Consider the following 22,476-nt stretch of genomic DNA (forward strand, 5'->3'; position numbering starts at 1 on the left):
GGAGAACTCGTATTCAAACATCAGTCTACCCACCTGGCAGAGAACCTGTTCCTCTCGTTCGTGCACCCTTTGCTGATCTGTCCACAGGCCCGCCCGAAGTAGTCCAGCCAGTCCCTCAAACTTGATACTGATCCACTCTCCTCACACAATGACCAAGAGAGTTCGTCCGACCGAGAGGTTGTAGCCGAATACCGCCGTGTTCTACAGGTATGGGAGCATTTGTCACTTGTGAGTGTCTGGATTTACATAACATCATGACAGGGTCTTTGTGCATGAAAGCTTAGTCACATATATGCCCCCCGACGAGTGCAGGGCCTTGGGGCTGAATACTTCCTGAGAGTCTTGGAGCGTGTGAAAAGAGAGGACGAGAAGTCAATAGCCATCGTGCGGTGGAAGCATTCCGGCGTCAAATTAATAAGCAGCGGTGAGGGCTTGTCTATACCCCCGGACCTAGCAACGCACACCTTGCGACGAGAAGAGAGGACTGAAGCCGTAATGCTGCGAAGTACGGATACGAGTGGTTGTTATATCCCAAATATGTGTTGTTGCTTGTACTCCATGATGTGTTAGACCCAGAACATCTCACTTCGGCTAACCTTCCCTTTTCGTCCGTCTCTCTCCGCATCAAAATTATTTTCTTGTCCTCGTACACCGTTCGGATCATCGTGAACAACTCTACCACGAGCGCAGGTTACCTTGAGAAGAACGATTTTGTTTTCCTCGGAAAATTTCTCTACGATCAACAAGTCCTCCCCGTCCCCACCCGTCTTAAAAAAGAACACCTTCAAAGCCATTTCGCCTCTTGGGGAGCCATCATGGTCCGCAAACTCAAACACCACGAGCAGCGCCTCCTCCGCAAAGTCGACCTGATCACCTACAAGTCCGACCGTTCTCATCGCGAAGCCGCCGTGCGCCAGCGCTACCACCTCACCCACCCGCTCGACTACTCCAAGTACAACGCCCTCTGCGGACGCCTCTGCCAGCTCGCCCACCTCCTCGCCAACCTCGACCCGGCGGACCCTTACCGCGTGGAGATGGAGACGGTAGTGCTCGAGAAGCTGCACCAGATGGGGCTTTTGAAACAGAACCGCGGCCAGGGCGCCGGCCTCTCCAGCGTCGCAAAAGACGTGACCGTCTCGGCCTTTTGCCGGCGCCGGCTGGGCGTGTTGATGACCCGGACGGGCATGGTCGAGCACGTCGGCACGGCCCACAAGTTCATCGAACAAGGCCACGTCCGCGTCGGCACCGAGGTCGTGACCGACCCTGCCTTCCTGGTGTCGAGGGGCATGGAGGACTTTGTGACGTGGGTCGACGGCAGCAAGGTCAAGAGGCAGATCCTACAGTATCGTGAGAAATTGGACGATTTTGATCTGTTGTGAACTTGACGAAGAGGAAAATTAAAATAAAGAGAAGTATGCCATGGACATCACCTGGAACCTTGTCGTCCACGACGTTCTACAGCACATCTCGACTGCCAAATTTCGGGAACGAAACGCACCCGCCCCAGGAGAAACAGCATACGTTGACCCACGGGCCCCCGACAAACCATCAATACCAAAAGGCGTACATTGAAATTCCCAGTCGACCATGAATGTACGGATGTCAACGATATTGGACGTACAAGCAACGCACTCGAAATGAAACGCCCGTGCCTCGATGATGACTAAGTAGAAGCACAGTCAGAATGATGCTCCGACACCTCGTCCTTCCGCAAAGATGACAGAACTGGCTGTCGACGATCCAAACAGCCTCGAGCCAAAACACTGAAGGATTTTCGTCTATCCAACAGCCTCGGATGGTCAAATCCAGGTCTTGTATGGCATCCAGTGTAAGACGACGCGGTTGGCCCTTGACCACCAGTCTGCGACCGTATTGGACCATAGGTTCCAAGGTGGAGCGAACGATATCTGAAATCGAGATGCTCTGGCTGTGCAGAGAGACCGGGCCTGTGCAAGTGTGATATATATGTGGGAAGGGATCGCCATGAAGCAGTACCGGAGAGAAGGGGTAGCAGAAGAAAATGCGCATATGATAGATACACTGACATTGACGAAGAAACGAGAATTTTTAATCCTGAGACAAGACATGACCACTTTGTGCACTGAACCTGTCAATTCGCGAGCGAGTATTTTGTACTTGTTTTTTTTCTAGTTTCGAGCTTTATGTCTACTAGTTCTAATTCTCAATAATGCTGCCTTTTGCTGAAACGAATAACGAATTGACTCTTGGAGCAATAAGAAACTGCTCTCTAGCTCTTGTCAACTCGTTTAATAATGACCTGTCTTCTCTCCTCGACTTGATCAATGGCCATCATGAGTGTGACAAATGAGTCGCCCACCCACGACGTAGAACCCAGTTCTCCACCAGCACGCACGCATTTCACGAATTGTCTTCGTGGGAGAGCACCGAACCCTCCGTGATGCCTGAATTTCATCCAATACCAGTGCAAAGCGATATCAGGAACAGGAGAGCTATTGGTGTTATGCTCTCCTTAGTCTCAAGAACGGATTGTTGCTTGGACAAGGTTGGTGCACGCAAAGGGTCCATGTTCCGTTACTCATGTCTCATGCTGTCAAGGTCGTGCTGAAGTCGTCAGAGCTGAAACTAAGAAACGTCGTCTGGATTGATGCACGATCAAGAGCATGCGGACGGCATCGTCGATTATGTGATTGCTTTAGTTCGCCGGAGACTGCCTAGAAAGTCCAGTGCTCGTCGACAGACTTGATGGCCCATTCGAACTTCTCACGCAAAGTTTTGGAGAAGAATTTCTCGATCGGTACATTGAACTTCTTGCTGAAGACGACAGTCAACCGGGGGTCAATGTAGTTCTGTTTGAGCAGTTAGCAATTTGTGCGACAGGTATGTCTCCAAAGCGACAACTTACGATCTTCGACGTTCCCAATGCCACCTCTTTATTGTTCTCTCGGTCTTCTGCCTGGATCTCCATATTGGCAATCCTCTGGTCGAGTTTCTTGACGTTTTCCTCCAACTTCTCTACGGAAGGTGACTTGCCCTCGGGCTCAACCTTCTTGGTCTTATTCTCCTTCTTGAACTTCTTCTCGAGGTCCTTGACTGCTTCGAGACGGTCGTTGAGCTCGGACTGTTTCATTGGCTTTTGACCCTCCTCTTTGAGCTTTTCGTTCTCTTTTTCGAATTTCTTCGTGATCTTCGTTCTCAGCTCTTCAACAAGGTAAGCTTGGTGCTCAAGAATCCACGCCTCGTCAATATCGTCGGGGAGTTGAAAGTATTCTGCTCCCTTCTTCTTCTTGATCTTTGGCTCCACTTCAAGCATCATTTGCTTGATGCGCCATTGCTGATATTTGACAGCTTTTAGTCTATCGCCCAGCTTTTCCATTTGTCCAGCGTGAGACGCTGCCACAGTCCGCTTGTGATTACAGAGGATGGCCACTTTGCGGTTGGCGTCGTTGTAATCTTTTAGCTTTTCAAGAATGGTTCCCTCGGATTTCATCTCAGTCAACAGCTTGGACATGGTGAAAGATGCATTATATGTACGGAAGACCTTGGCGGTGAGTCCAGCCATGTAGTTCTTGAGATGATTGTTGAGCTGAGTTGTTGTCAACCGATCGAAGATGTCATCACCTTCCCTCTTTGGCGGCTTCTTGAAGATCTTGAGGTTTTTGAACACCTGTGGATCGACTTCAAATTCCTCATGGAACCGGATGCTGTCTTTTCCGAGAAAGTCGAAGATGACAGTGCTCGGCGCGCGCAGAGTAATGTGCTCGTATTTCAAAGAGCAGCAGCCAACAGTGTCAGCCTCATCATCGCCTTTCTCATTGCCCGCACGAAGAGCAAACTGATCGATCAAATACATAGCCGTGGCTTTTTGACGATCCGCCATGAGCTCTGATTTCAGATCTTTTCTGTAGTCTTTCCTGATCCGATCGATGTGCTTTTTCAGCTCTCGTGCCTTTTCGAACTTCTTGAAGTCACTCTGGCCTTTCACATCGGAACTAGCAGCAAGCATGACGTACTTGTAGTTCCCGTTGATGTTCTCCTGCCACATGGCAAGCCAAGTGCCTTGCTTGTCATGCTTGACTTCTTTCCACTTATGACCTTCCGGCGGTGGAGGGACCGTTGCTTCTTTACCAATGTTGATTGTGATTTGTTCGGGCATGACTCTTGTCTTCACGTGCCCAGTCTTTGGATGCTCGCCTCGGCCACGGAACAGACCAGGAGGCTCTACTCGGAAGTTGCCAACCTTTTGTTTCTTGCCATCCCATATGCAATGCATGTAAGGTGCTTCTGCGGCATCTTTTGCGGCTTTGATGGCCTTCTTCTCTGCAGTCGGAAGAGCCTTTTTGGCCTCTCTTTGTGCATCGTAATGTTCGAAGATGGCCCTAAAGTCTAGCTTGGTAAATTCCTTGATAGCGATTTTGTTGCCCTCTTTGTCCTTGGCACCACCAGTCTTCTTTACAACCTCGGTGAAATCTTTGAAGAAGTTTTTCTGGAACGTCGGGTTTTCCACATTGTGCGTTGAATTCAGCATTGACCCGAAGAATGTAGCAACTTCTTCGGCTTCCAGATGGAGATGAATAGGTGTGCCGTCGTACTTCAACTTAACATGGCCGGGCAGTGGCTCGTAGGGAGGAGGAAAAACAACGCCGTTGTGCTCGAGCGTTTCCCATTTGTTTGTTCCGTCACCTTTCGTAGGGTCCTCCCACCATTTGACTTCATCGTTCTCGTCTTCATCATCCTCCGGATCGGCAGTCTCTTCCTTTTTAACGGCTTTTGCCTTCGTGGCAGGTTTCTTTCCAGGAGTGGATGACTCGGCTTTGACCTTCTTAGAGGTTGCCGCAGACACTTTTCGGGCCAATGGTTTGTCATCATCTGAGGAGTCCTCCTTCTTCACTTTTTTAGCTGGTGTGTCTTTCTTTATGGGTTTGCTGGCTTCTTTCTTTTGCTCTCTGTTTCGGATTTGTTTGGCTTCCTTTTCCGCTGCCTTTTCGATCTGTTGCTTCTCCTTGGCCAATTTCTTTCCTAAGGGAACATCGGAGTCGGAGGACTCGCCAATCTGAGCAGCAGTGGCACGAGGTGGCTTCTGAACTGATTTGCCGTTCGCTTTTGATCTTGGAAGCAGAGGAGCGTCGTCCGAATCAGATTCCACGGTCGTAGTCGTCCTTCGCTTCTTGCTCTAATTATGAGTTAGCGAATCTTGTCATAATTCCTGTCAAATTGAAGTATAAGCTTACAAGAGGCTGGTCATCATCGCTACTACTTTCGGCCTCTGCATACGATGGACGCGTATTGCTTTCCCGTGCCTTGCGCTTGACAAGTGCACCGTTTGTCAGAGAACCATTGACGTCGGTCATTGTCGTATCTTGCGTTTTCACATCACCATTTGCAATGGAAATGCCGGGCATAGTTTCGCCATTGGTAGGAACCTGTCGATCCATAGTTGCGTCGACTTTAGAGGAGATCTTTGAAGAAGATAGAGATGTGACTAGAGGAAACAACTCAGTAGATGATCACTTGTGAAGTGACGAACGCTTCAAAGGAGTTACAAAGTGATAAGGATAACAGAGGAAACTAACGTACCACCATTGGTGCGGCCGGGCTTTCTTGATCCCGAGAGGGGCATGTCGTCGTCTGAGGAATCCATTGTGCTCGTATAGGAAGGCGAACAATGTGAGCCCCGAGAAATTTGCAAAAAGAGACGAATGCCGCAGGTTCGTGGTGGTGAAGCCGAGAGAAAGAGACACTGAAAGGACCTCCCAAACGCGCCTCGGACCGCAATGTTGGAGGTGGTGGAGAGAAAACAGGCGAACTCGAGGTTTGGAGACGAGATCGTTCAGGCTCTGAAGGTGGTTGTGAAGTGAGGTGAAGGTGAGCGACAAAGTGAAATGAAGAGAGAACAAAAGAGACAAGAAAAATGGCTTGGTCGGAAAGAAGTAGAAGACGCCAGTCGTCGTGAGGTGCTGGTGCTCTGGCTTTTGAAGGGATTGACTGCGGCGAACGGCCCACCACAGAAACGACACTTTTCTCTGTTTGGGGTTTCTTATTGCTGCATGAGGCTGCTCCCGTATTGGGTTTAGGCTGACCACGTGACGGCCCTCAAACTGCGGAAAGCTCGTTCGGAAACCTCATTCCCAGTTCACAAGGGAGCTCATCTGCACCGCGACTCTCCTCTCCTGCAACCAACACTCTCTCGATATCGCTCCATTACTGCTTCGTGGTCAGTCGAGCTACTCACGATGCTGTCCCGAGCTGTGAGACCAGCCCTCAGCGCTGGCAATGCCGCCTTCGCCAGGTAAGCTCTCCCCATCCCTCCGGCTGTTCTTAACAGCTTGGACATCATGTTTCGGACGGACGATATGCTAATCTATCTGCAGAACGGCGGTGCCCCAGGCTGCCGGTTACGCCACCCTACGAGAAATCGAAGGTATATCATTGAGAAAGGAATGCCCCGCCATATCACTGACCTCGCTTCAGGCCGTCTCAAGTCCATCAAAAACATCGAAAAAATCACGAAGACGATGAAAATTGTGGCCTCAACAAAGCTTACTCGTGCCCAGAAGGCTATGCGCGACTCCCGAATCTACGGTCAGACCTCTAACAAGGTTTTCGAAGAAGCCGAGACGAAGCCATTGGAGGAAAAGAAAACACTGCTCGTGGTTGCAAGCTCCGACAAGGGTCTCTGCGGTGGTATTCATTCCGGTCTGACACGTTACACTCGCCGCATGCTCGACGCCGACCCCAACCTGGACCTTGCCGTTATCGGTGAAAAGTCCAAGGCCCAACTCGGTCGATCGAATGCTCGAAACATTGTCTTGAGTTTTGCTGGCATTGGAAGGAATGTCCCAACCTTTGCCGACGCTCAAGCAATTGCCGACCAGCTTGTCATGCTTCCGGAGGAGTACGCCAGCATTAAAATACTCTACAACAAGTTCGTCAACGCCCAGACCTACGAGCCCGTGATCATCGAAGCCTACTCGGAGGAAGCAATTACGGAATCACCCAACTATGCTGCGTTCGAAATTGATGATGAAGTTCTTGCGAACCTCCGAGAATACACCCTTTCAAACTCTCTGTACTGGGCTCTGGCTGAAGGACACGCTTGCGAACAATCTGCTAGACAGAATGCCATGGATGTGAGTAGTTTTCCAGTTTCTGATGTCTGAATATTACTGACCTGCTCCTAGAATGCCTCGAAGAATGCTGGCGACATGATCGGAAAGTTCACTATCTTGTACAACAGAACTCGACAAGCTGTCATCACAGGAGAATTGGTCGAAATCATCACTGGTGCCACCGCATCGGAGGATTTGTAGGTGTTATTTGAGAAAGATGTTGTACATAACCACCGAAAAAGAACTTTCCTTGTGCTCTGAGCAGCACTTGAATCCAGAATTTTTTACCTGAACATTGATCATGTTGAATGCATCCCCCCATCCGGTTTGAACCTGTTTATAAGAACAACAGGCGTGATTTCTACGTGAGCGTCGCTACGATTCTGGGAAACTGGTCATTAGGGCCTTTCTTTGTTGTCAAGAAGTCTTCAGTTACAGTCTACATGTCTCACGACGCAGAAGGTATGCTCACTGACCACTGACCAATCTGCGCTACTTACAATTGTACCGGTTATACTACTCACTACTCGTCTCAGAAGTTCAAAGCCGGTGAACTCGCCATCAACATCCTTCAATTCGTGTCCGGCATCACGTGCAGGCAGTACGCGTGAATTCACTGCTGCCAGGCGTCGTTGCTACGTTGCTACGAAGACCAGCTTCACATATTGGTGCCTGCCGATTTACATCAACATGTATATTCACGGCCAAGCTATCGCCACAGGCAATGGTTTGGCCTTATGTTTATCTTCTCATGATCATTCCAATCCCTCTGTTCGTCCCATCACCACACTCCTACCCACGCACTCTCTACAGCCCAATACGCTCTGCACCAGCCATCAAACACCTCAAGCTTTCTATCCACATCATTTCCAGCTTCTTAGCTGCTCTCAAATCGTCACAGACTTGTCCCGTCACAATGGACAAGCTACCCGATTCCCCCTACCTTGACGTTTTTCGGACTCGAGCTGGCGAGCTCGTAGCGAGCCTTCCAAAGACCTCCTCCAAGCTGCCTACCATGCCAGAGAAGGTGACCAGTGGCATGAGACCATTTGATCTGAATGTGCAAAACCTTCTGAAGTACCTCAAAGAAATTGAAAAGGTCTATGAGCGTTCCAAGGTTCAAGAAGCACGCCGGAAAGTTCAGAAGTTTCGCACGACGATCAAATCTTTGCAGCAACTGTCTCACAAACGCCCGGAGCTCTTCATCAAGAAAGAGTCCTTCGACTTCAGTCTCAGTCCTATGACCGACATCACTGAGAGTTCTGAAGAGCACCAACAGTTTGAAGCACATACTCCAACAAGAGTCAATGGAGCATTCATTGTCACACCTGAAACATTAGAGCACAAAGCCACCAGTCCAGGCGATCACCAAGACAATCACGAGACTTCGGACAATGAGCAGGGTACACCCGATTTCCGCCCAATCATTCCCATGCGAAATACAAAGCGACAGCCTAGCTATTTGGATCAAGTGCAACCAATGGTCACCAGAGACACTCCTTATGCTGGCAAATTCGAATTTGCTCCAGTGGGCGGCAATCTGTCAACATGCTTTAAATTCGGTGCCGACCAGAATTCGCCCAGTAAGAGCAACGACCAGAAAACCACTCCAATTCCCTTTGAAGCTCAAACTGCTACAGTCGCTACTATCGAAGCACAAGCAACTGATGCCTGTGGACACAATGCAGTGCCAGAGAACACCCATGAAGCATGTGGCAATATATCTCTGAACCAGGAATACACTCTTGGTCATGTCTTTGTTTGGTCTCAACATCCTGTCCCCAATGGTGATGAGGACGTTTTGGTTAACGATCAAACTGTGTTGCCAGACAGCAGTCATGAAGCATGTGACAATGTTTCTGTGAACGAGAAATACACCCTTGGTCATGTCTTTGTTTGGTCTCAACATCCTGTACCAAATGGTGACGAGGGATATCTTGCCACGATAGAACTGTACGAAGCTGCCACTGATTCAGCCGCCAATACTCCCGATCATTCGCTAGTCTGTAACTCAACCGAGCAAACTACTTCCAATCATGAGTCTTCCACTGTTTCAGACATCTCTACCATGAGTTCTCACAAGGACATCTTGGACGCAAATGAAGCTGCACAGGACCTTGCTGTGGCCACTTCAATTGGATTTGCAACTGAATATGTACACACAAGCCAGTCATCTGTCGAAGACTACTGTGATACTGAAGCAAATCTCGCGACTCCACCACAAGCGACCATCGCGGCGACAGACAGCACTCCTACTGCCAGCGCTGCCGCTGGTACTGGTAATGTCATTGCAGAAGACGATCAGGTTGTGGAGTATGAAGACTCTCTTTCGGCAAAATCACCTGAACAGAGTGGTTGCGGATTCCAGGAAGCCGGAGACGCATCTGGTCTGGATTGCCTTTTCGACCCCTCTGACGCTGGAGAAAGCCTCGCCAAAGAATTGAATGAGCACGGCATGCTCGACGAGAACGATCTCGATAACGTCGCGGAAGATGAAATCCCTCTTGTTGCCACTTCTACAAAAGCCGAAGATCAGGGTGTCGAAGAAGAAGAGACTCTCCTCATGGCTACACGGATCTTTTTGCCCCCAAGCCCTGTCTCAGACGATACCTTGGGTGGTCCTATTGATGCCAATGACGATGATTTCTCTGTTTCTGATGGTGATGATAGTCTGATCATCATAACCGAAGAGGAGGCTCCGATTGAGGAAGTCGAGGAGGTGAGTCCTGCCTCGAAACTCGCAACTACCGTCACATGTCAGTCACCTTTCACCTCTACCACCGAGGAATACACTTTGCGCCACGTCTTTCCTCATACCGGGGATCAAGCACCGCCCGAGGGAGATACGGTCTCCATTGTGGATCATGGTCTTGGTCTTGAAGATACTCCAAATTCTCCGGCCGCTTCTGCTGATTCGACCTTGTGGGACGACCAGTCGCCCAAAACTGTCAAATTCGAAGACACTCTGGCTGTGTCCACTGCTCATCTTAATCCTAAGGAGATGGACGTCTTTGAAGATGAACCAAGCACGGTCTCACTTCAGGTAGAGGCAGCGTCTGTTCCAAACTCTCCATCATCGAGCAGTGAGAGAATCGAAAAGGTCACTACTTTTGAAGATGATGTTCCCAAGGAGTCCACAGTTGACGTGATTGAGATCATCACTGAGAATGTCCTCGAGGAGACTGAAGTCGCCGATGTCGAGATTCAATCATCTGTTGTTGCTAATGGTGGGAACCACAAACATGATGCCACCACTGAGCAAACTGTTGGTGATGGTCTCGAGACTTCTTTGCTGCAGCAGGAGAATGTCGACGTGACCGATGTCCTCTCGAAAGCAGACAAGGTGCAGTCCTCCAACATCACTGCCGTGTCAATTACTCGACACAGTTGCGCCACACTCGCGTTCACCACCGTGGCTTCTCTCGTGGTTGGCCTTGAATCTCCAGTCACTGCTGCGTTCATGTTGTACGCCGGCATCGCGTACGCAAAGTACCAATTGTATCACTGAGTGCGATACGTGATGCGTGCACCACACATGCACTTGACGATGATTACCCTCTCTCACACTTTGTTTTATTTTTGCGACACGGGCTTGATTTCTTTTGCAGCTTTTTGTACGAAGTTACGAATAACGCATCACAACGATCATGAAACTCCGATTCCAATGACTTTTCTGGTGCTGGGTGGTAGGATAGCGATTTCAGCAACCAAACGTTTTTGTTATGACTTGGTTTTTCGGTCATCATGACGGGCATATGGGTCCAGCAAAGACTTGTTTTTCAATGGTCAGGACGGAACACACACGAGTTGAGAATTCCAGGGAAAGCAAAGCCAGTCGGGCACTATGGCAGGAAAAGAATGGGGAAAAAGTTCATGGGTATGATTCGATGCAGGAATGGGAAATGGGAAAGGACAGCCATCTTGGGCTTTGAGCAGGGACAAGAAAGGGGATGCCTCGCAGGAATCAAGGAATGGGACCATGATTAGGATGAATGGATATCAGGAATTTTCGGACGGAAATCTAAGAAAGGGCGAAAGTCCTCGTGTGGACTTGAAAGTCACCATCGTACCTGTACTTTGGAGGCAAGTCTTTGTGTGATTGGGCTTTGTTCCTTTTTGTTTTCGAGGGAGTCTTTACACTAGCACCCACGGTGATGATGAGTTGACGACTAATGAAGCACTGCCTTAATGAATCATGGTCATTGAGTACGTTTCCTCTAACGCACAAAAGGAGTTCATGCAGACTTTAGATACTGTCTCACTTATGGCAAGTTGGCCAACCAGCTCCCTGATGTTGAATGATCAGAGCAGCCATCATGTTGAAACGAATCACCCCCTTTGGGTATCTTCCACAACCAAGATCAAGGCACATGTGGTCTCGATGTTCGCACATTCCACTCCTTGACCACACCCGGCACCCCCTGGATCATGGAGACCAACACCGCCGAACTCCCGCACGCAATCGGCACGAAATGACTCGTCTTACACCCCTGCAAGTACGACAACAGTATGCCAGGAAGCACCTGCTGTTGTTGACCAAAGACGTGCCTGATCTCCGTGGCGCCGGCATGGACCACAATCTCGGGACGCACGGCGGGCGCATTCCTCGCCAAAGCTGAGACGAGGCCGTTCGTGAATGCGGCCTCGGTCGACGCGATGAACAGTGCGGTCCCGACATTCTCGCAAAACAGCGTGAGCGACGTCACGACCGCCATGTCCTCGAAACCCACGGCGGCCTGGTTGGCGATCATGGGCACCTGCAGAGCCAAGCCGACGCCCAGGGAGATGATGATCTCGTAACCGACCCAGAACGCGTTGCCGGCGTCCGCGTCGAGGGTGTGCACCAGGCCGATACCCAATGTCCCCGCGACGGCCCCGACAAGAAGAAACGGAGTGTACCGTCGCCAGAAGGTGAGGACGCCGTTGGCCACCATGGTGAATACGGAGACGCCGAGCATCAGAGGGATCAGTCGGACGCCACTCTGCGCGGCCGAGGCGTTGCCGACGGACTGGAACTGGATCGGGAGGGCGTAGGAGAGGGGGAAACACAGCCCCGCAAGAAAGAAGGCGTAGACGCAGTTCAACAACACCGTACGTCTTTTGAGGAGGTGCGTCTGGATCATGGCCCGGGATCCCATGTACCATTCGTTCCCGAGGAATGTGGTCAATAGCACAGCAGCACCGGTGAGGCTGGTAATGACTTGCCAACTGCACCACGACACCGATATACCAGCTTGCTGTGTAGCGACGACAAAACAGGTCATCGCCCCTGTCCAAGGATCAAGATGAATCAGTCCTTGGTGAGCCTTGATCACGGTCATGGAACTCAAGGGAACTCAGGAAGAGGGGGAAAAACATACCACAAATAAGACACGCCCCGGCCAGGTCGAGAGACACAATCTTTTCCTTTAGATTTGTTCTCATGGGCGCTGCGACGGCAGGAACCTGCAGAAAGACCGACATGATTGCAGCCGCCAAAAAGCCGATGGGCAGACTGATCCTACATGAGAGAATCATAAGCCATGTTCACACGCGAGCCTGCTTCTGGGAAGTCTTCTCACCAAAAACACCAGGTCCAACCAAGTCCATCCGTAAGGACACCACCGAGCAATGGCCCCACGACGCTCGCACAACCGAAAGTGACGCCCAGCACACCCATGTAAGCCGCACGATACTCTGGTTTCGTACTGAGTGCGATGATGATGAAGGACCCGGTCATGACACCCCCGCCACCTGTACCTGCGATGATCCTACCCACGATCAACATCGAGCTAGAACGTGCCGATGCGCTGATGACATTGCCCAACTCGAAAACGCCGATTATCAGGAGAAAGGTTGGCTTCAGCGGGAAATGTTTATACTGTTTTTATCCCAGATCAGATCACATGGTACCGTACGTGTTGGTGTGTGGTATAAAGAAGGAGAGAGAGGAAGCGAAGGGAAAGTGCCATCTCACCGCTTTTCCCCAAGTCGACTGGAAGGCAGCATTCGTGATACTGTAAGCACTTCCATACCAACCCACATCCTTGACCGTGCCAAAGTGATCAGTGATTCGTGGTATTGCAGTTGAAATGATGGATTGATCGAGTGCCGCTAGGAAAATACTCAAGATCAAGCCAATGGTGAGTAGGATGAAGTGAAAGCCTGTAGGGTATTCCTGAGGCTGGATTGGCGGTGGCAGTGTGTTATCGACTCGTTCTGTTCTTTCAACCGCCGTCGACGTCGATGGATCATCGTTCATTTGGTGTTGTTCGACCACTACCGGCCGAAGCTCCATCGTTGGTGAGATCGCGGTAGTGCCGCCGTTGTTCTCCATGATGACTTTTCCAAGGACGAAACGGGCATGGTACGGTAAGTGAACATACAGACAGACCTGTGTATGTATGTAGAGACTGTTGGGGCGTGGGCCCAGTCAGAGGACGAGGTGTCATTGTATGTGTTGTATATGTAACCTCAGTTTCGCCCTGATATAGCCGGAATAATGAAGTACCGAGTAGGGCGTACATACACCGTACTTTACCTTATGGAGGACACACTACATCTAAACAAAGATCATTCACACAACACGGAGTGAACACTTTTTCAGTCTTGTCTTCAGATTTTGTTCTCCGAGTGCTTCTTCTCCTTCGATTGATACTCGACTGAGCATTCTCATCAGACAAAAACAAAAGCATGGCCCCCTCAAACGTCCAATTGCGTCCAGCCAAACTGCTCTCTTCCCGGGCGTATCGCGTGCCCGGACAACTTCTCATCACCGAATACTTTTTCAACGTGCCGCTCGACCACGCCGACCCCGACGGCGAACAGATCCGGCTGTTTTGTCGTGGTGGTGAACGGTGGCAAAGCGCCGTGGTCCCTCCCAAGGAGAAAGAGTACCTCCCTTGGTTCGTCTACATCACCGGAGGTCCTGGATTTCCCGGTCGCCCTCCACAGGATCAACCGGGGCTCACCAATGAAGTTTTGGACAGGGGTTACAAAGTAAGTGAAAAAGAAGCCGAGTACTGGTAGGGTAGTGAGCCGGGTGGTGTCCTTGTTTTTTCGTTCTGACACAAAATTACTCGGACGTACGCAGTTCCTCTCGTTCGACCACCGAGGCATGGGTCTTTCGACCCCCGTCACGGCCGACACCCTTAAGCTCAAGGGGGACTCCAAAGCTCAAGCCCGATACCTCAAGTTTTTCCGTGCAGACAACGCCGTCAGGGATCTCGAGGCCATCCGTAAGTGCTTGACGGACGACTACCCCGACGACGACCGCAAAAGATGGACCATCATGGGCCAGAGCTACGGCGGCTACGTTTGCTTCACATACCTGAGCTTCTACCCTGAAGGGCTGCGCGAGGCTTTCCCGCTGGGAGGCACACCTCCCGTCACGGCGCACTCACCCGACGAACCAGTGCGACGACTGTTCCGCAAGGTTCGTGAGAGGAACGACGCGTTCTTCGCCAAGTATCCCGAAGACAAGGTCAACGTCAAGAACGTGGCTCGACACATAGCACAAACAAAACCCATGTTGCCCTCGGGCGTCGCGCTGACCCCCGCCCGCTTTCTCGAACTGGGCATCTACCTGGGTTTCCACGGTGGGTTCGACATGATACACGCCGCGGTACTGCGAGCCGTCAACGACCTTGAACTCTTTGGGTTCCTCACGCGGCCAACGCTCACTCAATTCGAAAACTGGCCTTCGTTCGACAACCACCCCATCTACGCCCTACTACACGGGGCCCTGTACGCACAGGGTCAGGCACCGGATTGGGCATTTGACCGCGTCCGAGGCGAGGAGGAGTTTGGCAGCATGTTCAAGTATTCAGAGAACACTCAAAACCAACAAGTTTACCTTACCGGGGAAATGGTCTTTCGATCCGTCTTTTCCGACAACGCAGACCTGAGGAGGGTGGCCGAGACCGCCGAGTTGTTGGAATCGGACAGTGACTGGCCGGCACTGTACGACCTGGACCGGCTACGACGAAACACCGTCCCGGTCTACGCCGCCGTCTTCGCCGACGACATGTACGTCGACCTGAACTTTTCCCTCGAGACGGCCGGCCTGGTCGACAATTACCACATGCACCTCACCAACGTCATGTTCCACGACGCCATCCGGGCCAAGACCGCGGACGTCTTGAAGGCCGTTTTTTCGCTGAGGGATGACACTCTAGTCTGAGGATGATGATGACACGACACGACGTGTGCTCGTGATGAAATTGATATGACTTGTGGTGATTGTGGTCAAAGTCGGTTGAAGTGAAAAAAACAAGCATTCATACGGATACTGATAGGCCACAGTGCATGAGGTTCAGATCATGCTGAGAACAGAGAGAGAGAGAGAGAGAGAGAGAGAGAGAGAGAGAGAAAAGAAAAGAGACAAGGAATGGAATGTACTAATGAGACCTTGACCAGGCAAAGTTGGACGGAGATGTTTTCTTAGAGTATATACATAGGTACAATGCACTCGTACATCCTCCAGGAATACGAATACTGATGCTTGGTACTTTCCTCCATGCCTTGATCGTTCGTGCTTGAACAATCGGCATCTGTGACGGTGACGCTGCCACACTGGTCGTCTTGAATAATTTCAATATTCTATCTACCAACAAGTACTGAGTAAAAAGAAGTATCCATCTGCTCCGTACCAGTAGACACAATGTTTGTAGGAAAAAAGGAGACTATCGAGTACTCTCCGTACTCCGTACTCACTACGGAAATACAAAATTCAAACCCAATGCCACTCATTTCTATTCCAAAGCTTCGCGAAACCCGATAGAAACTACTCAATGCTCGCTCAGTGTAGTAGTACCCCGGTACCAAGTGACCAATGCAAGTCAACTCATCAAAAGGAATCAAAACAATATTCATCATAATCATGTCATATTCACGTCACATATGGAACAAAAACCTTTTCACCTCCCGGCTTCAAGCTGGGAAGGTGTAGGTTGGTTATCTGATGGTGCCTGACCTGCTTGGCTCGGAGCCGGTCGGGAACGCCCAAGTATACGAAAGCCTGTCAATCGTGACCTGAAACTCGAAGATGGAGGCTGGTGTTGCGGCTGCCTCTGACCATCACGATTCGAGTCCCTCTGTTGCTCATCTTGATCTTGTTCTTGCGCGCCCCGTCGCTCGGCTCTAACGACGACAGGGAACCCATGCCGATCACGATCGTGGTAGACAATACTCATAAATCTGCCCGGGATGACCATGGCTGGTCTTCTGGCGCCCCGACCATTGTTCCTGAGGGCGAAGGGCCCGGAAGGTTGATCGAACTCTCGGGTTCTATTCAGGCCTTCACCGGTGGGAATTTCGGGACGTGGTTTGGGGACATAGTAATCGGCCTTGCAAAGAGGACAGCAAGCGCGCCTTGACGTCAACCAAGGGTCGACACATGAAGCGTGAAAGGCGTGTCCACAATGCAGTCCCCGGATGTCATCGTCGTCTTCGATGGTGTCAATACAGATGGCGCAAGCGTCGCCTGGGTCAGGTAATTGTTCGGCTGGGACGGCCGTTTGTATTTGCTCTTCATCGTCGTCCTCATCATTCGACGTAACTTTTTGTATGGGACTTCCACCTGCGGTAGACTGAGCCGACTTGGGCCGCGTCGGCGTAGCTGGTCGGGTGTCCGCTCGACTCTTTTCGCCAACAACCTCGGCGGGACCGTGTTGTTCTTGTAATTTTTCTTCTTCTTCTTCAATGGTGGAAACAGTGTGTGTCGGAGCCAATTCGGTAGACTCCGTCTCATCCTTTGACTCTCGAGGTTGATTGTGTATGCTGGCGGGTCTTGATGCAGTGTTGATACCTCCTGCGGTAGGAAGGCCTTCATCGGCTCGGTTGGACCGCCATGTCTTGTATTTAATCAAGGGAAATTTTTCATTGACCTCATCCATTGTCATGAGCTTCTTTTCGCGCCTGCGACGATGTTGGCGAGGCATGGCGCCGAGGTCAACGCCATCGGGATCTTCGCCGTTCATGCGCTGTCGGTTACGTTGATTGTATCGGAAGCAGTACTTGACCCCGACGATGATCCTATTCAAAACAATCAATTCGAGATGACATGGAATAGATCGCCATGTCACGCTTACCATAGATTCGTAAAGACCACACCAAAACCCAGCGCGACGAAGAAGAGGAGTGGCGAACTCGGTCCATTGCCTCCGCCCCCGGGATTGCTTGTTGGCGAAGCCGTAGGGGAAGATATCGTCGATGATGTTGTGGCAGCCATCTTATCTGACAGCTTACTGTATGGTGGAAGAGGTGGTGATCAGGATCTGGATGCGGGCCGAAGTGGCGAACGGACGCGAGTATTATAGAGGTCGATTAGCCAATTCTTAACCATCAGCCTGACGAAGACCTGCGTCGGGCGACGATGAAATATTCCCACGGTGATGATGATGACTATCGAGTAGGGGGTGAAATTAAAGTCGATCGAGGCCTGGATCCAGATTTTCCAAAGTAACCAGGTCGATGCGCAGGGTGTTTCAAGGGAGAGATGCTCGATGCAGGGAGCGGGATCCGGGATGGGATTGGCCGATTTGGAGAGCGCGATAAAACGATCAGGTGCGTCGGGTGAGATATGAGGCCCGGAAGGGGGTTTCCTCTTGGGCAAATGAGACAAGGGATTAGGAAAGGCGATGAGGATGAGGAAATGAATTGAAGAAGCCGAAGGAGCAAATGGATGGAGAAGGAAGAAGAGTAGGAGGGACGGGCGCAGTTGAGTTTGGATTGAGAGGCGAAAAGAGATGTGAGTAGACAAGATGGGGAGAAGCAAAGGCTGGTTTGGGGCTATCTGCTGATGGTCCGGAGAACGCAGTTGTTGGTAGCCCATGCAGGGGCACGGTGAGTATTCCTAGGTACTGTAATAAATACATCTAGGTAAGAAATCCAACCCCCCCAAGGCCTGGAATGGCCAAGGACGCGGGCAAGTTGGAAGCTTAAACGCTTGGTTGACCTCGGTGAATTTTTGGGGGAGGGAAAAAGCAGGAACAGCTCGTGAATCTAGGCTACTGTGCCCCTAGAGGGCCACTAAGGCGAGCCTTACGACCATCCCAACACTCTTGACTATGCCCAGTATGGCGGAAGACGACGGAACAAGCCAGCTGCGAGGGTCACGCATACCGCAATCCTTCAAAACTACGAGCCCACTACTGCACGAAATAACAAATTCTTGTTCTTTGTCGATGATGATGATGATGATGATGATGATGATGATATCGATGATCCACCGACTGAATACTCGTACGGAGTAGATGAGTTGTCACATCTCCAAAGGACAGCGTCGATCTGTGACCAGTGTGCTACAGTATATACCGACTGCTCGGGGAACAAGTGACAGCTGGACCATCCACCTCCACATGCCCTGCCTTTATGTTTAGCCCTGGTCTTTCTTCTCCTCCCGCCTGCATTGCAAAGTGCGAATTAGAGCAGTCGAAATCGAGTCGCGGCTTGAAGCTTACGCATCTTTTTGTTCCTCTTCTGGAGCTACGCGCTGCTCCTCCGCGGTCCAGTTTCTCGCTTGCCCGCATCAACCTGCACCCAAGCATCACAAGACCATTTACTGTACTCCGTATTCAACCTCCTCAATTCTCGGGTGCATCAAAAAAAGCGTCGTGCAGATCATTTCACCTGCTCGGAAAAGGAGGGAGAGCGACCGACAATTTAATCGTTGCAATACTTGCCCTCCTCACACGAGCATGCGACGACAGCTGACAGCCTTGACCGTCACCCTTGTTAGTGCACTTCTCGGTCTTGCCTGAGGGCGTCTACCACAAAGGGTCATAGGCCAAAGAGGGCCAGATACGAGTGCCATCACCCCCTCGCATGTGCATGCGATGCAAGTCCCAGGGATCGCAAGGTCCCGCAAAAAGGCCGCGTTTCATCACAACAACGGTAATCACTGGTAACATCACCCACTGAGAAAGGCACGGCACGGCACTTTTGACGTTGGCTCATCATCTAAACATGCTTCTTTCAAGGTGTTTTACTGTACGGATACCCCGTATTGTCTGGTCATACTTCGCTGCTTCATCGTCTCTTGCCTCCCGGATTCGTGCTCGGAGCCATACAATGCTTGCCAGCCACAACAAGGTGCCGCGTACTCCCTGATGTGTACCTGATTTCACCTGTAGCCTACTGGGGTCATCCTCTCGCCACTGATGTGATCTGCCTCGTCTCCTTCTGTACGATGCGAGGCTTAATATGTGACTTTGGAACCTTTACGGTATCCTCCCTCCTGCACAGCGCGTTAGCTCAGCTCAAGTGTCACAATCGAGTCGCAGAATTGACTGACGTCTTCCATGTCTGACTCCAATGCATTCATTTGCTCTTCTTGGGCGTTGAGGTGATGGAATAGAATCCAGATGAGCTGTATGCACGTCAGTTTCTCGTTGTCAGCTACCAGATACATCGAGAAACTTACACAGCCAGCTCCGAAAGATGCAGCAGCAAGGCCAACAAACTATTTCCCTATCAGTTGATGCTCGTGTCGTAGCAAAATCTAGCTTACCATCCACAGGATAGCAGGATCATATGCGACAGGTGTCAAAGCTTCACCCAAAGCAGAACCAAACGCATTGGTCAACAGGTACATTGACTGAACGAAACTCTTCATGCTTGGTGGCGCCTTCGTGTATGCGTACTCCAGACCAGTCACGGAGGCAAAGATTTCCGAGATACCAATGAGCATATACTAAAATCCGGGTCAGCACATCTGCTCCAGCGATGGAACATCGTCATCAGATCTTACCGCGGGCGTCTGAATGGCAATGTGGATGTTGTTTCCTTGCGCAACTCCGTCGACGATCGAGGCATCGCACAGCGGCTGATCGTAGCACGGACCGGAACTGCTTTTCGTCAGCGAGAAGTCCATCTTGAGGTGCGATCATCATACACGTAGATCAAGTGCTGCACAATGGCAGCATATGCCATGGCGAGAGACGCAATCCAAAATCCAAGGACAATCCGGTTGATGGGAGGGAATGGAATGCGCATCTTGCGGAGAAGCGGGTAGACCCAGCGGTCGAGTATTGGAACGAAAACGATGATAGAAATCTGCCCGAGTTAGCCACGAGGCACGAAATACCCAGTGTCTTCAGATCTTACAGGATCGAAATTCTGCATCAAGTCGTTGGGAATTCCATGGCCTTTCATCTGACCGGCCTGGGTAACGAAATTGCCGCTGCGCAGTGTCAGCCTCTGGGCTCACCAGTTATTATGTGTCAGGGAGTTCCCAACATACCTGAATTGACCATACACCAACCAGTAGATTGGATAGATGGCGAAAACTCTGCAAGCAACCAGTGCTCTCTTCAGCTCATCAATAAAGTGATCGTTCCAAGGCACTGTCTTTGTGATCCCGTGTGCAGCGAGCCAGGACGGTTTGGGAGCATCTTCGTTGCGGTATCTGATCATGAGCCAGATGCACTTGAAAGCATCCGTGATAATTGATCCCTGCGGTGGACGAACGACGTACACCTTTCGGCCCAAGACCAGCACAGTAGTGCCGGCGCAGAACAGGCAGAAACATAGCAGATATGCCGACCAGAAACCTATGTCGCGTTCCATGTAAGGGGTGGCCAAAAGGGACAGGGCTCCGATGTTGATACAAGTGTAGAAGATCATGTAAATTCTTTGGATGGTCACCGCAGGATCGAGAATGATTCGTTCGCCCTTGGAGGTGGTCATGATCTAGGAGGGTCAGTAGCGCTCTTGGGTCGGTGCTCACAAAAATTGACTTACGGCCATCTTGCGTCTCTTGTACTGATCAGCAATCAGCGGGGCCACATTTGACTTGATACCACCGGTGCCAAAGCCGATGACAATAATGGCAGCGATGAAGCCACCTAGGCCGGCGCCGTGGTTCAACGATGATGGTAGGGCGGTCGTCCACAGAATAAGGAGGCCGACGATGTAGACGATGGAGAAATAGAGGATGGCCCTGTACTTTCCGACATATTGATCGGCAACGATGGCACCGAAGATGGGGGTAACATAGCAGAAGAAGCTGTCACCAGTCAGTCGGCTGCTGTTATTGTCGTGAGTGGACAGAAATCTTACTTGAAGAAAGTCGTCAAGCCGGTCGCACCCTGGTGGCCCATCCCAAGAGCGCCTCGTCCCTCAGAACCATCAAGAGGTCTTTGGACGTAGTTCTAGACCCGCTGTCAGTCGTCGCACAGATACCGCCGCTGTGTGGTATTCCGCACCTGGAAGATACCCTGGCAACCGTAGTAGGTGAATCGTTCGCACAATTCGACAAAGGCAACCAAAAAGGTCGCAAACGGCAGGCTTTCTCCGACATGTCTCAGGGTCTTCTTTTCATGCGCAGTCGGCTCCTCTCCGTCTGGAGTGACTTCCATGTCAGCGTCATCGCTCAACGCCTCTGCTGGTGCTTGGCTCATGAAGCCATGTTCGCTAGCCTTGGGTAACGACTTTGGATCGTCGTTCAAGGGGCCGCCGAGGACGTCGCGGGTGATCTTTTCGGAAGGCTCGATGTCCTGTTTGATTTCACCATGCAGTCTATACCGGTTAGCGGAGGGGTCTCGGTCTCTGCCACGTGGGACGGTCCATACTGAGCTGCATTGAGTTCGTGGTCCGCCATGGTTGCAGTTTCGAGAGACTACGAAGTAAACAATGCAGAAGTTGCACAGGGATGGAAGGGTTCGAGAAATTTTCTGAGCCCCAGATGGTGGCACACGAGGACATAAATCCCCCGGGGCCCTGGCACTTACCTTTGTCAATCGAACCATGGAAGAGGGGCGGCATCATCTCCTGTACCGGTATCAACTCGAGTGTAACCACGTTATCAAGGGCAGCGCGATCCAGGTCTTTCAACCGTAGCGAGACACGACCAATGCCACAGGACATCGAGCTGATAGAGAGCCCAAGTGGGATGAGAGTGGTCCAGAGATCGTCAATCGCAGTGAAGCGATGTTTCATGTGGAGTGGACGTTCTGTGCGACTTGACGCGGAGCAACGATACCTTGTTGGTCCAGATATCCATCGAAGCTGCACAGAACAGGACCACCACTGCCCACGCTAAGCCCAGATTTGCAGGCCAGCGTCAGGGTAGCGCGCAAAAGCTTCGCGCTTCTTGCAACGACACAAGAGCTGCCAAGTCCATGCTTGATATTGCCACCACACAAGGGCGAGATTGGTATTGGTCATTCTCGTGAAGGATGAGGTTATCGAGGGCGGAAGTGCCAAGAAAAGCCAAGACGGAATCGGCACGCCACTGATTTCATGCATACAACCAGGTTACATACAACCACCACCACCACCACCACCATACCACCACACAAACCACGCCGTCTGTCTCTGGGAAATATCACACAATCTTGGAATATTCCGCCGCTGCTCATCTTCCTCCCTGTCTGGTTCCGAGGTTCAGAAAATTACCAGCAATAGC

The 22,476-nt window shown here is 51.0% G+C and overlaps 8 protein-coding genes across 13 annotated transcripts; 4 read left to right on the forward strand and 4 right to left on the reverse strand.

Annotated features, from left to right (window-relative positions):
• The first annotated feature begins 675 nt into the window (after positions 1–675).
• PV06_05452 (uncharacterized protein) lies at positions 676–2,077 on the forward strand. The gene has a single exon (XM_016406458.1). It carries the CDS (start codon positions 816–818, stop codon positions 1,377–1,379), a length of 564 nt encoding a protein of 187 aa, XP_016262062.1. The 5' UTR covers positions 676–815; the 3' UTR covers positions 1,380–2,077.
• A 29-nt stretch (positions 2,078–2,106) lies between these two features.
• PV06_05453 lies at positions 2,107–5,929 on the reverse strand. 2 transcript variants are annotated; one of them, XM_016406459.1, is made up of 4 exons: positions 5,557–5,929; positions 5,211–5,461; positions 2,885–5,152; positions 2,107–2,828 (listed from the first exon to the last, which is right to left on the reverse strand). In XM_016406459.1, the coding sequence occupies exons 1-4, from the start codon at positions 5,618–5,620 to the stop codon at positions 2,694–2,696; spliced, it is 2,718 nt and encodes a 905-aa protein (XP_016262063.1). In that variant the 5' UTR covers positions 5,621–5,929; the 3' UTR covers positions 2,107–2,693. The 2 variants fall into 2 exon arrangements, with proteins under 2 accessions (XP_016262063.1, XP_016262064.1); XM_016406460.1 differs by having other exon boundaries at positions 2,107–5,152.
• Positions 5,930–6,212: 283 nt separating this feature from the next.
• PV06_05454 (ATP synthase F1, gamma subunit) lies at positions 6,213–7,289 on the forward strand (the record flags this gene model as incomplete). The annotated part of the gene is made up of 4 exons (XM_016406461.1): positions 6,213–6,268; positions 6,351–6,400; positions 6,451–7,109; positions 7,161–7,289. 4 exons carry the CDS (start codon positions 6,213–6,215, stop codon positions 7,287–7,289), a joined length of 894 nt encoding a protein of 297 aa, XP_016262065.1.
• A 715-nt stretch (positions 7,290–8,004) lies between these two features.
• On the forward strand, positions 8,005–10,596 carry PV06_05455 (uncharacterized protein; the record flags this gene model as incomplete). Its single annotated transcript, XM_016406462.1, has 1 exon — positions 8,005–10,596. The coding sequence occupies one exon, from the start codon at positions 8,005–8,007 to the stop codon at positions 10,594–10,596; it is 2,592 nt and encodes an 863-aa protein (XP_016262066.1).
• A 709-nt stretch (positions 10,597–11,305) lies between these two features.
• Positions 11,306–13,493, reverse strand: PV06_05456 (uncharacterized protein). Its single transcript, XM_016406463.1, has 4 exons — positions 13,045–13,493; positions 12,650–12,948; positions 12,449–12,588; positions 11,306–12,357 (listed from the first exon to the last, which is right to left on the reverse strand). Exons 1-4 carry the CDS (start codon positions 13,402–13,404, stop codon positions 11,450–11,452), a joined length of 1,707 nt encoding a protein of 568 aa, XP_016262067.1. The 5' UTR covers positions 13,405–13,493; the 3' UTR covers positions 11,306–11,449.
• A 135-nt stretch (positions 13,494–13,628) lies between these two features.
• PV06_05457 (uncharacterized protein) lies at positions 13,629–15,437 on the forward strand. The gene is made up of 2 exons (XM_016406464.1): positions 13,629–14,066; positions 14,161–15,437. Exons 1-2 carry the CDS (start codon positions 13,761–13,763, stop codon positions 15,247–15,249), a joined length of 1,395 nt encoding a protein of 464 aa, XP_016262068.1. The 5' UTR covers positions 13,629–13,760; the 3' UTR covers positions 15,250–15,437.
• Positions 15,438–15,528: 91 nt separating this feature from the next.
• PV06_05458 lies at positions 15,529–17,868 on the reverse strand. 2 transcript variants are annotated; one of them, XM_016406465.1, is made up of 2 exons: positions 17,159–17,868; positions 15,529–17,102 (listed from the first exon to the last, which is right to left on the reverse strand). In XM_016406465.1, exons 1-2 carry the CDS (start codon positions 17,296–17,298, stop codon positions 15,986–15,988), a joined length of 1,257 nt encoding a protein of 418 aa, XP_016262069.1. In that variant the 5' UTR covers positions 17,299–17,868; the 3' UTR covers positions 15,529–15,985. The 2 variants fall into 2 exon arrangements, with proteins under 2 accessions (XP_016262069.1, XP_016262070.1); XM_016406466.1 differs by having other exon boundaries at positions 15,529–17,868.
• A 411-nt stretch (positions 17,869–18,279) lies between these two features.
• Positions 18,280–22,193, reverse strand: PV06_05459. Of its 4 annotated transcripts, XM_016406468.1 has the most exons (12): positions 21,641–22,193; positions 21,275–21,587; positions 21,129–21,220; positions 20,811–21,075; positions 20,311–20,759; positions 20,175–20,250; positions 19,963–20,123; positions 19,819–19,915; positions 19,579–19,761; positions 19,492–19,530; positions 19,363–19,437; positions 18,280–19,305 (listed from the first exon to the last, which is right to left on the reverse strand). In XM_016406468.1, exons 1-12 carry the CDS (start codon positions 21,667–21,669, stop codon positions 19,267–19,269), a joined length of 1,818 nt encoding a protein of 605 aa, XP_016262072.1. In that variant the 5' UTR covers positions 21,670–22,193; the 3' UTR covers positions 18,280–19,266. The 4 variants fall into 4 exon arrangements, with proteins under 4 accessions (XP_016262072.1, XP_016262071.1, XP_016262074.1 ...); XM_016406467.1 differs by having other exon boundaries at positions 19,363–19,530; XM_016406470.1 differs by having other exon boundaries at positions 21,129–21,587.
• Between the last annotated feature and the right edge of the window lie 283 nt (positions 22,194–22,476).

This window comes from Exophiala oligosperma, assembly GCF_000835515.1.
Source record: "Exophiala oligosperma strain CBS 72588 unplaced genomic scaffold supercont1.5, whole genome shotgun sequence".
Classification (NCBI taxonomy): domain Eukaryota; kingdom Fungi; phylum Ascomycota; class Eurotiomycetes; order Chaetothyriales; family Herpotrichiellaceae; genus Exophiala; species Exophiala oligosperma.